The sequence below is a fragment of the Poecilia reticulata genome, chromosome 1 (assembly GCF_904066995.2).
Source record: "Poecilia reticulata chromosome 1, P_reticulata-male-v2, whole genome shotgun sequence".
Taxonomy (NCBI): domain Eukaryota; kingdom Metazoa; phylum Chordata; class Actinopteri; order Cyprinodontiformes; family Poeciliidae; genus Poecilia; species Poecilia reticulata.
In genome coordinates this window covers 28,311,270-28,323,095 of record NC_088830.1, presented here as the reverse complement: position 1 = coordinate 28,323,095, position 11,826 = coordinate 28,311,270, and the positions used below count along the sequence as shown (strand labels likewise).

Below are 11,826 nucleotides of genomic sequence, written 5' to 3'. Positions count from 1 at the left end.
TGTCGTTTTGGTGTCTTCCTTTAACTGGCAGTAATTGATTTAGTTTTGATTGATATAACAAATCAACATGAAACGTTAAAGTTCAAATCCCTTTTATGCATTTATTCTGCTAATTTGTGTAAGAAATATTTGGAACATACAAAATGTCAAAAAAGAAACTAAATTTATACAATTTGTGCTACGGTTTTGATATTTATAGCAAAAATGTATGACACCAATTGACCATGACCATAAAGAGGTTCACGTTGGGAGGAAACCTCAACCAGAATCTGGACTAGAACCAATGAACAGCTGCTGCGGTTTTTGCCTCCATGGCGACTTGATTCAGAGACTGGCCTGGACTGGGAGGCCTGGCAGGGGTTGGGTTCCTCCTTGGCCTGGAGCTGCTGTGGCTTCTGGGAGTTTTCCACCCATCTCACCATTCAAACAACTTCACACCCTCCAGGTGTCAAAGTAACACGCATAGCTAGTCCACGCTCATCCGTGACATAAATGATCCAAATGAAAGTCAAAGATTTCCATTTCAACAAACCAAAACAAAAAAGTAAATGGGCATAAACTAATTCCTGTCAAGAATTATTCAACAGACCAAGTTTTACTTGGAGTAAAACCAAATAGTTTTCACTCTGAAAGCACGATTTCATATTTTTTGTTCTCAAAACTTTTAAAGTCCTGCTTTTCAGTTTGAAAGCAGGACTTAATGTCTCTCTTAAAACTTGTAATGCTTGTACTCTGAACTTCTGCTCTTTCTCAAACTTTTCTCCTCGCGCTCAAAACTTGTCTAATCATATCAAATCTCCTTGCACACTTCTGCTCCCTTACAAATCATTTTCTGCTCTCTCAGAACAGAACAGTCCCGTTGCCTGGCAACCTGTCAGCCAATAGAATTAGTGTTATATCGGATGCGTTTGTTTCTTTCTACGGGTGTGCCTGTGTGGCTACTGTAGATTGCAGTAACCTGCGTTGTCGTTTCTCCCTACATTGCGAGGCGACGCAAAGTCCTGCTTTCAAACTGAAAATGTAAGCACAAGTTTTTGAGAACTAAAGACATGAAACCCTGCTTCCAAACTAAAAATTATGGCAGGAAAATTCCCCCATACACCAACCCTAATACATTTTATCAATATTGAATATGATCATACATCACCAGGTATGCAGAGAGGTTAGTCATTCCGACATCCCAGTAAAACCACATGTAGCCAGGTGGGGAGTTGTGCTAATTGTAAGTCGTCTTTAAAAACAAACAGCTTTTTGTTCAATCATCTATGGAATTATGCAAACTGTGAACATGCTTTTAAAAGAATTTAAAAAATCATTAAGCTTTTGTCATCTCACTTTTATTGCACTGGGAGGCACAGATGGCTGCCACAGTAGAAGGAGGGACGGTGTAAACATCTGCCTTCCCTCCTCATTAATAAGAATACTAATTCAATGGTGTGCATCCGATTAGCTGTCAATGACTGTCAGCGTAACAAAAGAAAGTCATTAGCTCACATAGTTTTGTGTGTGTGTGTGTGTTTTTAAACAAGCCTCTTCTTAGCATGTCGGGTCTAAAATGTAAGCAAACTGTAATAAAATGGTGGTAAAAACCACAGGGGGATTTCCACATCCGTAACAATCCAGAGTGATGCACAGTAGCAATGATATCCAGCACTAAGAGTATTTACAACCAATAAAAATATAAAGCTACAGTGAAGCTTCAAATGTACACGAAAAAAATAAAAAATCAAACACAATGCTCACGCTAAATAAAATGCTGAATTCCATTTTCCAAACTGTGAGGATTAAACTACTTCCCTGCTGAACACCAGCGTGTTCAGGAGTTCATGGAAACGGCGGCAGAATCCGGTCTTTCTCCGTCTGCTTGGCTCAGCTGCTCCCCTCGCTGGTGGCAGAGTCCAGCGTTTCCCCGGTGGTTAATGGAATTAAAATCAATAACAATCTCAGACCTCTTGGGCTTGAACTGCCTGTCAAAACACGGAGGAAAAACTGAAGGTCAAATCACACAGACGAGTTGATGATGCACACAACACTGGCAGGGCTTGTCGAGAGGGTAAAGGTCAATCCTTTCCAATCACATTTCCTGCCATGGCCCCCGTCTCACGATGGAATCGGTTCAGTCGAGTCGTCGCTCTGTCAACGAGAGCTGAGCAGCTTCCAGAGAGAGAGAGAGAGAGAAACTTCTCCGATCTAATAAAAGACTAATATATATTTTTTTAAAAATCTGAAATCAAATATCTGCACAGATCTGGAGGCCAGATTGGACAAAAACCTACATAACTTCCTGATTATTTCACTTACAACAAGACATTTTTCCAATATTATGAGTGAAGTTATTTACTTAAAACGAGATCCTATATCTCACTGAAAAGCTACTTGTAAGTTAGCAAATAAGACAAAACTAAGATATTTGGACTAGAAACTAAACACTTTTGTGTTTTTGTAGTGCATTTAGAATAAACTTAAACTAGTTTGGAACTTAAGTCTGTAAATAATTAAAATATTTGGAAATGATGTGATTATTTTGGGAACTATTAAACCCTCTTATCAATTAAGAACACATCGGTGGGAGGGTGGAGATGTTATTTTTACCACTTTTTGTAGGATCAGATTAAGTTAACTTTTGTTTACATCCAAGTTGTAAGAAACTAATAGTTACTATTTTGTCTATGTTTTACATTTATGCCCCATCCATCCATTTTCTTGACACCCTTGTCCCTTAGTGGGGTCGGGAGGGTTGCTGGTTCTTCTCAAGCTAACATTCTGGGCGAGAGGCGGGGTCACCCTGGACAGGTCGCCAGTCTGTCGCAGGGCAACACAGAGACACACAGGACACACAACCATGCACACACACACTCACACCTAGGGGCAATTTGGAGAGGCAAATTAACCTGACAGTCATGTTTTTGGACTGTGGGAGGAAACCGGAGTACCCAGAGAAAACCCACCATGCACAGGGAGAACATGCAAACTCCATGCAGAAAGACTGGGGCCGGGAATTGAACCCAGAACCTTCTTGCTGCAAGGCAACAGCTCTACCAACTGCGCCACTGTGCAGCCCCACACACATTTCTGCCCCGATTTCCTTAATTGTTGGTGATCATCATAAACCAAAGGTCTGAAAATCAGCCACTATTACATGTGGGTGGGTGGGTCGGTCGGTCAGTGACAGACAGACCTGTCCACCAGGTCACTTATGCACATGCATGGTTAAAAACAGTCGCCCCACTGTTGCCAACTTAGCAACTTTGCCACTATATGCAGCAACTTTTCAGACAGAAAAAATGGAAAGAAATTTTTTTTAAAAATCAGCATTGGACATCGAAGAAGGCTTTTTAATAAAAGTCAAATACATTTTCTTTTTAAAAACTGATTAATACTGGTCTCTAGACTTTTCTAAACCAGGAGCTCGACCTACTAAACCTCCAGAAACACCTGGTTGAGCTCAATTTCCCCCCCATCACACATGGATGAATAAATAAAGCAGGAAGCCAACAGCGTTGTGATCTACCTGAACTGTACTCCAGCCATGCTGAGCAGCCTTCTGGAAGCAACCATCTCAGGTGTATCATGGTATTTGTCCGAAAGATACACAACTTCTTTAAGTCCTGGATGGAGAGCAGCAGAGACACAGAACTGATTTTAGCTATTAAACATGTAGATGCATCAGTTACACGACGTTCAACCCAGATCAGATTTACAGCTGAGGTGCAACTTTGCAGATTTAAGTTGTTGCCCTGCTGAAGAGTTTTTGTTAGTTTATAAGTCATAAATTTCAAAGAGTATTTTCCAAACAGACAGGATGGACTGATACGTGGCCAGATTTCCACAGGAACCAATCAGAGGTTATACAGCAGATATGAAAGAAGCTTTAGTCTGAAAACACCTGAAGGTTTTACAGCAATCAACTAGAGCTGAAACAATTAATCGGATTATTCGATTATTGAAATGATCAACTAATTTACTAATCAATTATTAGTAACTGGAGCATGCAGACTTAAAGAAAAATCATTTACTGAAAACCAACATTTTCAGAGCAGTAATTAAGCCAAAACTGCAGAAAATATAAGTATATTTTGCTAATTTAAGACAAAAACACCTTTGTCAAAAATATGTTTTACCCCCAGCTCATCAAATTCACTAAAGGAAAGCTGCGTTATTAAATTTTAGGTAATAAGATTTGTCTTATTTAAGAAAGGCACAGAATTATTTGTTGATCTGCATTTTTAATATATATCCAACAGTGTATAAAGGTTAAATGGAAAATCTGCAAGGAGTCCATTTTTTTTATCTGATTAATTGTGAGAACAATCAATTATTAAAATAATCTTTCGTTCCAGTCCTACAATCAACAAACACTATGAAGTGAAATTTCCTCTTTAAACCCCAAAAGTAAAAATGAGAAATGAATAACAATAAAAGGCTCTTATGAGGCGTCCTAATAATGAGCTTATTTTAGCTGTGTGGTCCCAACACTCACCTGCTTGGATGATGAGTTTAGCACACTCATTGCATGGGAACAAAGCCACATACATTGTGCATCCCTTCACATCAGCGCTGTTCTTGTTCATGATGGCGTTCAGCTCTGCATGGCACACTGTGGGACCAAACAGACAATATGAGGCGGGTTACTTTACATCCATTTTAACTATATTACATTACAAAAAACAACGAGCAATATCTATGTTAACCCCAAAATAGTGTGCATCCACAAATTACTCTTTTAACAATTTCACAATCCAAAACATTTAAATAAACCTGTAGAATCTCCATGTCAGGTTTTTAAAACATATGGAAAAAAAGGCACTCTTATTCAAAATTTTTCCAAATTTTGATCTGAAACACATTGATCTGCATATGGCGATGAGTTCCTACCATAAGGGTATTTGGTGTTGAGGCGGTCATCAGCAGAACGCGACCAGGGCAACAGGTCGTCATCACAACCATTGGGCATGCCGTTGTAACCAATGCCAACAATCTTATTCTCCTGATTCACTATGCATGCACCCACCTGCCGGGAGAGAGAGAGAGAGGGTCCAAAAACATCAGTTATTTACCACACACACACACACACACACACACACACACACACACACACACACACACACACACACACACACACACACACACACACACACACACACACACACGTTCAACTTGACACACATTATACAGAAAACACTCCATCAAATCGTTAAAATATCTAAATATGTTAAGTAGTTAATAAAAATGCAACTGTCAACCCTAGCCAAAGTATCTTTATTCCATCCATTCACCTGTGAGTTTGGGTCTTTGCTCCTTTGTGCTGACAGAAAGGCCACAGCCATGAAATACTCTGGCCACTCCAGGTAATCATCCCTTTTCCGGGTCGCGCCACTGCAGACACACAAAGACAGAATACAGTTTAATAATGAATTATGGAGAAAAGAAAAGTTTAGCTGAATTCATTGTCCTGACTTCTGAGTAATCGTTGACATAGGAAATGTGGAGGATGAAGACTTAACTTAATAAATTTCATTTCTTGCTCTGAAATCAGAATTTCCAGGTCAGAAAACTCAAATTTAAAGCCTCGTGATTTTGGGATTAAAACCTGGTGATCGTGCTAATCATCATCAGTTCTTAATACAGCTCGTAATTATCCAAGTTAACCTTTAAAACGTTGCGAGTTGGATAAGACTGAGTCAAATTTTGCTTGAGGAAAAACACCAAACAAAATCTTTGAGCTGGAGAGACAAAATTCCTTCACTCAAAAACTCATACATAGGACTGGCATGAAACTTATTTCTAATATATCAACTGTTCACGGTCCATCTTAACGTAACAAACTTTTGTGTGTGATACATGTGACAGACATGCTGACGAACATTCTCAGGCTGGAGATTGAGACAAAACAAACCGCATACGACGAAACATTCAAGTTATTATCTGACTCTTCGGACATGTTAGTCATTTGTAATATAAGCGAGGTTTTACCCATTCAACAGGTCCGGCAACTTGTTTTCTTCCATAGTTGCACTGAAGACAGGAAGCAAAGTTTGAGCAGCGAAAACAAACACCAACAGAACCCGGTTACTCTGAAAGGGGAAAGAATTCCCGCTTTTACCGTGGGTTAAAGAGCCCGATGCGTAATCTGACAGGTGAAGCAACAACTTCTGTCCTTTCACTAAAAAAACTCTGATTTGTACATGTGATGAAAAATATGGTATTGCAGACCAGACTGACTTCACTGCTGATACTTAAAGAATGGGTCTTGTGTTATTTCATATTTATAGATTACCCTGTTAGACCTGCTCAGGGGCGTAAAAACTTCCAATCTTGTAATTCACGCCCATCTCTTTATCGCCACCTGTTGGATGCAATTTACAAATACAACGAAATAATTTCAGACCAGCCTTACCTGTTTGTGCGATGTATAATTTCTCAAAAAGGAAGGAAGTTAAGAAGCAGCAGTTCTAAGTTGTTCAACTGAATAAAATTCTAACAATTTCAACAAAACCTAAAGGTTAGTGACAGTTATACCACCAATCAATCAATCAAATTTTATTTGTATAGCACATTTCAGCAGCAAGGCATTTCAAAGTGCTTTACATGATTAAAATAAAAACAGCATGTGACATTGAATAAACGGTGAGAAAGAGATTTAAAGATAAAAACATTAAAACCCGCACCCCTTTTAGGACTTCGGGCTTAAACCTCAGAGTTTTAGTTAAAACGCTGTTTAACAATAATTCAAAATCAGACCTATAACTTTTGTGTTTTGTGCACACAAGGAATTTAACTTCCACTTTGCTTTTAGTAAAGTATCTTCTTAAATGATTAGAAATGCAAAGTCATGCCACAATGGCAGCTTGTGTCTTTGCTGTAAGTTTTCCAGACTCTTTTTGTTCCAACATAAACTAGACTCAGGACAACAAGATGGCCTCCTGCTGAATAGTGTGTTGATTTCGCTTTTGCTTGTAAAACATCCCATCTAGGCATGAATTCCTCTAGATCCCCAAAGACTTGTTCTGCTGTCGCATAGCAAAAATGTTAGCAGGAAATTCTTCCAGTCCCAGTAGTTGAAACATGGGAGCTGCAAAGTGCATCTATAACAATGTATCATACCAGACCACTTTTATTACTCTGGAGTCCGATTGTGATAGTCATGTGCCCATTGTTGACAGTTTTAGACGTGGGGACAGGTCAGCATGTGTCCCAACTGGACAGTTTGTTGTTGTTTTTTTTGGCTTGACAATAATACAGGAGAGAATGAATAAACACTACATTGTGGTAAAAAATTACATTCACAACCATTTAAAAACAAACAATTTAATGTCAAAATGTTATCTGGTAGTAAATTTAATGCATTGATAAAAGGGATCATTGGGGATACATACATATATATACTCAATAAACTTTAAAAAAAGACAGAAAAGTGTCCATTTACTATAACATTAAGAGCTAAGACGTGACTCCACTGTCAGAATTTAGATGCAGGATGCTGCAGGACTCCTTGTTCTTCAGCAGACTAGAAGTTTCCTTCATCCTAAAAAAAAAAAAAAAGCACACAAAAAGGTAAAATAAAACACCAGCTTAACAACCCTAATGTTGAGAAATAGGGCTATAAAAGAATAAAGGTCTGAGGGTTTAAATACAACTGATCTTTCTATTAGAGAATCCAAAACCGAGAGTAACTTTGGCATGTTAAACTCCTGTTCATAACATTAAACAGAAACAAAACATGCTTTCTACTGCTTTAATATCTAATTGAACAGAATGGGGAGCTAAATGGCATCTTATGAACAGTTATGACATAAAGGAAAACTTACATGTTAGTAATCCTCTGCAGACTTTCCTTTAGCTCCTTCTGGACAAACAAGAAAAACAGCATCGGGTTTTTTTCTCAAAATAAAGTCAGTGTGTTTTCTCTACTAATGATACTCATAAAATGCAATATAAAAAGTTATTAGCCGTTTTATAAAAATGTAACAGCTAAAAATGAGAGAAAAATAAAATCGTGCCAATAGCGCCCCTGGTGGCAATTTGGAAAAATACACATAAATCTGCCCTGATGCATGATAACAAAGGTGACATGAAAAGATGACAAAGATTGCTCTAACATCCATAAAGCTTTGTCTACTGATTTCAGAGAGGGGTGTACATTTTATCTGTCCAATTTTTATTAAAATACAAATAAAAACAATATTTTTTAAAAGCTTAAAAAAAATTTATGCTTTAGAGATGCCTGCCTGATTTCCTATCAGAAACAATTTTCTTGGTTGAATGAAAAAAAATAACTTTAAATAAAGATCTGCCAGGTGTATGGGTAATTTTGGGCTTAACTATATACATGTAATTTATTTCAAGAGGTCCCCTCCTTGGTGTGGGTGCCCGACCTCCAATGAACTAATTGCAAATTGTCTTGCTAAACATACACACCTGTCTGTGAAACACGCTGATTCGAGTGTGACTGCCTGATAGATACTCAGGGGTAAGAAATTGTTCTCACCTGTGAGGAATCGACAGCTGAAAGTGAGCAATGGGAGGAGGTGAGTGGCTCTGCTGGGGACGAAGCATTAAGCTACGAAAAGAAAGGAGGAAAAAAAGTATTCATATGCAGTGAAAATACGTGGTTTTAGATATTTCCAATCAACCTTACATTTTGTCTCTTTTACAGACAAAGACTCAACATCAGTGAATTAAATTGTTCCAGTTTGATGCCCAACCTGAGTATCCCTTAGCTCCAGCTTAGCTTCCAGTAACACCACTCTGCTCACCAGGTTTTCCCAACTTTCTTTGGGTACCATAACAACTTCCTCATCATTCTGAAAATGAAAGAGAATATCACACTTTTTAACCATTGATGGTGAGGAAATGCTATTAGATATTTTTTTTTTGAAAATCAACTAATAAGTTAAGATTTTAAAAAGTTTAATATTTTACAAACCTTGTTTTCATTTTTGAGCTCAAGTTCCTCGAGTCGTTTTTCCAGAATATTCAGCTTGTTGAACGCAGACATAAGGGTGTCGATATTATCCTCCAAAGCCGAGAGTCTTCCCTCTACCTTCGATGACTGAAAGACAGAAAGAAATGACTAATAAAAAAAAATAAAAAAAGTGTGTTCAACGTAAAATTGTTCAATAAATACGAACAAACCATCAACTAATCTACTTTTTCATTACACTTACAAATAAAAAGCTCTCCTTTGGCTCCTCTTCATCTGGAGTTGGGATTTCAGATGAACTAGACGGGGATATTTCAGAGTGATGGGTAGAACCTTCATCATCAGCAGGAAAAGTGTCTCTTTTGGCTGGATAAGCGAAATGGAAAGGGTTTCTTCTGTGATCTTCCACAAAGGGATTTTTGGACACCTAAAACAAAATGGAACTTTGTTAAAAAACATATCAAGTCCTGGTGGAATAAATCTCAGCATTAGACTTACAGCATCTGCATCAGTGGGTGTCGGATGACTTTTCTTTCTGATGTTGTGTTTAGTAGGATATCTCACTTTGGGCTACAAAAAAAAAACCACACATACTTCAAATAATCTGAAATTATAATATGGAACTGTCTATAGTTATCATACATTTATTTCCTCATGGTTAAAACTTTTGGAAGCATAAGGTGTATGTTTTTGTTGAGCAGCTGACTAATGTAACGTTTTAACTTTATATCATTTCATCTGTGTCTTTTTTCTAAATGCTACATAGTAGCTGCATTTGAGTTACAAATGTGTCTTTGTCAATATTCTGCTAATGTCAAAAAAACAATTGCAGTGTTTCCATTGGAAAAGAGAGAAAATCCAGGTGAATAAGTTTGTCCACTTTAAGTCAGGCTGTGCTGTAATCCTCCAACTACTTCCAGTCATCTTTTTTTCCATCGCAATTTTTCAAAGTGAACCAATTTGGATACGGCCAAAAAAAAAAAAAAAACATCCCACCGCAAAAACTTATCAGAGTTTTGTTTTTTTTTAATTGCCACATTTAGCAATTTTATTTACAAAATGTCAAATTTTACAATTATATGGTAAACAAAAACACAGCTAGTTCTGCTGATCTTAATTACATAATATTATGACCTAGTACACAAATGTTGATTTTTTTTTTGTTTTTGTGAAAAACTGTCATGTCTGTACTGAATCAGTTTAATCTGAGTTACTGTAAAATTTTAAGTTGTTATTCAATAACTGGATTTAAATCTGTCCCCAATGATCCGTTTCTCAGACGTTCCTTCTAAATGTGTTACCTTGTGGAGCTGCTTGTGTCTCTGCAGAACCAGATTAATGATGTCACAGATGAAGGAGATTTTCCTCTGAGAAAACCCCCACTGGAGGAACTGCTCCTTGGTCAGTATGGGCTTATAGTGGAAGATATCTCTAAGAACCTGGAGGCAAAGCATGCAAACAAGTGTATGACTATAAACTTGTAGAACTAAATAAAATGACACTATAAATTTGTGCCAAACTTTTATCGAGACAAAAAATATCTGAGGCAAAAACTGTCCAATGCAGCCAGAAGCTTGTGTTTGCTTTAGTCAGCAGATCTTAATCTGATTGTTACGCAGCATCTTTCTCTTTCTGCTCCCTGCATGGGTCCGGGTTACCTTATAAAGCGTGTCAGTGAATCTGAGGTCGGTTTTGCCGGACAGTTCCAGTCCAGCTGCCACAAGCTGCTCAGCAAAAGGTGGAGAGAATGTGGTGAGGGTGAAGCTCACTATGGGCAGAAAAGAGGAGGGGTCTCCTTTGGAAAGCCTGATGCAGAAACAAACACCATCAACACTGAGGACGAATGTAACTGTTATGTCAGCTGGTTAGATTTAAACACCGACTTAATGCACTGTAGAAAACTCAACAGTGTTTAATGTTTTGGCATGATTTTAACAATAAGAACAAAAACTGTAATAGCAAAAGTTATCATTAAAGTTTCTTTCCGGGCATAATGAATGATTTCCATGAAGGAAAGCATTCTCTGACTCTGTTAAGTTCCTTATCCCAATTAGATGAAGGGATAATAAATAAAGTCTGGAAATATATAGTTTTTCAGACCCGAGATCCTACAACTTATAGTTTTTCACATTGAGCAAGAACACTCAGGTTTCAATGAAAAAGTATTCCATGGCTTACAATCATTTTTGTCATGGGAAACTTGGGAAGGCTTACCCACTGTAATCAACATCTGATGGGTACTTAATCACTCGCAGCAGAGCTTCCAATTTCCTGAGGCAACTCTGGACATTTCCTGCAGAAATCATTGTAGCCTACGGGAAACACACACAGTTTCGTTTTCATCTATAACATCAACAACACAGCAGGCACTATATGCTCTAAGTGCAGCGTTTAGCTACAACTTTTAGTGTTTTGGGAAATATTTATGACTGACAACGTCAGACAACACCAGGATTAAGAGTCTTAAAATTGCCCCTTTTCGGCGTTAACAAATCAAATTAAGGTTCCACCAATCAAAAATAACAGTATTTTCTAGAACGTAATGAGTTTAGATCGGGAGCTAAAGCAGATGAAATGTGTGCCGTGTCAAATCCAGATGAACAGGCTTTGAACAATTATTGAACCAACTGATAAATCTTGGCCGTCGTCAATAAAAGAAAAAAAAAGTATCGTGATTTTGCATAGAAATTAATAACCACTTACCGTACCCCGAACTGTAGCGGACAATAATGAACACGTTTTAACAAGTTAGCTGGTGCGCTTAGTAAAATGTCGACTTTACTAGCTAGTACAAATTTCTGCCTCTGGTACTTTTGTTTCTGCCGGGTGTTCAACGGCACGACGCGGGATTGGCTGCTCCACGCTTACGTACCCCCTACGTAAAACGACGTTTTGACACCGAT

General features: G+C 38.0%; 2 protein-coding genes across 6 annotated transcripts; both read right to left on the bottom strand.

Annotated features, from left to right (window-relative positions):
- Positions 1-1,315: 1,315 nt before the first annotated feature.
- On the bottom strand, positions 1,316-6,275 carry dctd (dCMP deaminase). The gene is made up of 7 exons (XM_008419155.3): positions 6,104-6,275; positions 5,974-6,015; positions 5,277-5,376; positions 4,876-5,011; positions 4,481-4,597; positions 3,512-3,608; positions 1,316-1,967 (listed from the first exon to the last, which is right to left on the bottom strand). Exons 2-7 carry the CDS (start codon positions 6,006-6,008, stop codon positions 1,817-1,819), a joined length of 636 nt encoding a protein of 211 aa, XP_008417377.1. The 5' UTR covers positions 6,009-6,015; positions 6,104-6,275; the 3' UTR covers positions 1,316-1,816.
- Positions 6,276-7,292: 1,017 nt separating this feature from the next.
- On the bottom strand, positions 7,293-11,809 carry cep44 (centrosomal protein 44). 5 transcript variants are annotated; one of them, XM_017304385.2, is made up of 11 exons: positions 11,627-11,809; positions 11,138-11,235; positions 10,582-10,729; positions 10,225-10,362; positions 9,422-9,493; positions 9,168-9,350; positions 8,927-9,052; positions 8,706-8,804; positions 8,489-8,560; positions 7,809-7,843; positions 7,293-7,525 (listed from the first exon to the last, which is right to left on the bottom strand). In XM_017304385.2, exons 2-11 carry the CDS (start codon positions 11,227-11,229, stop codon positions 7,441-7,443), a joined length of 1,050 nt encoding a protein of 349 aa, XP_017159874.1. In that variant the 5' UTR covers positions 11,230-11,235; positions 11,627-11,809; the 3' UTR covers positions 7,293-7,440. The 5 variants fall into 5 exon arrangements, with proteins under 5 accessions (XP_017159874.1, XP_008417364.1, XP_008417356.1 ...); XM_008419142.2 differs by having other exon boundaries at positions 7,809-7,846; positions 10,582-10,691; XM_008419134.3 differs by having other exon boundaries at positions 7,809-7,846; positions 11,632-11,809.
- Between the last annotated feature and the right edge of the window lie 17 nt (positions 11,810-11,826).

Bases quoted from the DNA above. Each gene is read 5' to 3' on its own strand.
- dctd (XM_008419155.3), bottom strand. From the start codon at position 6,008: ATGGAAGAAAACAAGTTGCCGGACCTGTTGAATGG. The intron at 5,012-5,276 runs GTGAATGGATGG...CTCTCCCGGCAG, and splicing joins GCAAAGACCCAAACTCACAG to GTGGGTGCATGCATAGTGAA. The intron at 1,968-3,511 runs GTAGATCACAAC...GTGTTTTGACAG, and splicing joins ATGGCTGGAGTACAGTTCAG to GCAGTTCAAGCCCAAGAGGT.
- cep44 (XM_008419134.3), bottom strand. From the start codon at position 11,229: ATGATTTCTGCAGGAAATGTCCAGAGTTGCCTCAGGAAATTGGAAGCT. The intron at 10,730-11,137 runs GTAAGCCTTCCC...TTTCTGCATCAG, and splicing joins TCAGATGTTGATTACAGTGG to GCTTTCCAAAGGAGACCCCT. The intron at 8,561-8,705 runs GTTGGGCATCAA...TTCTTTTCGTAG, and splicing joins TGGAGCTAAGGGATACTCAG to CTTAATGCTTCGTCCCCAGC.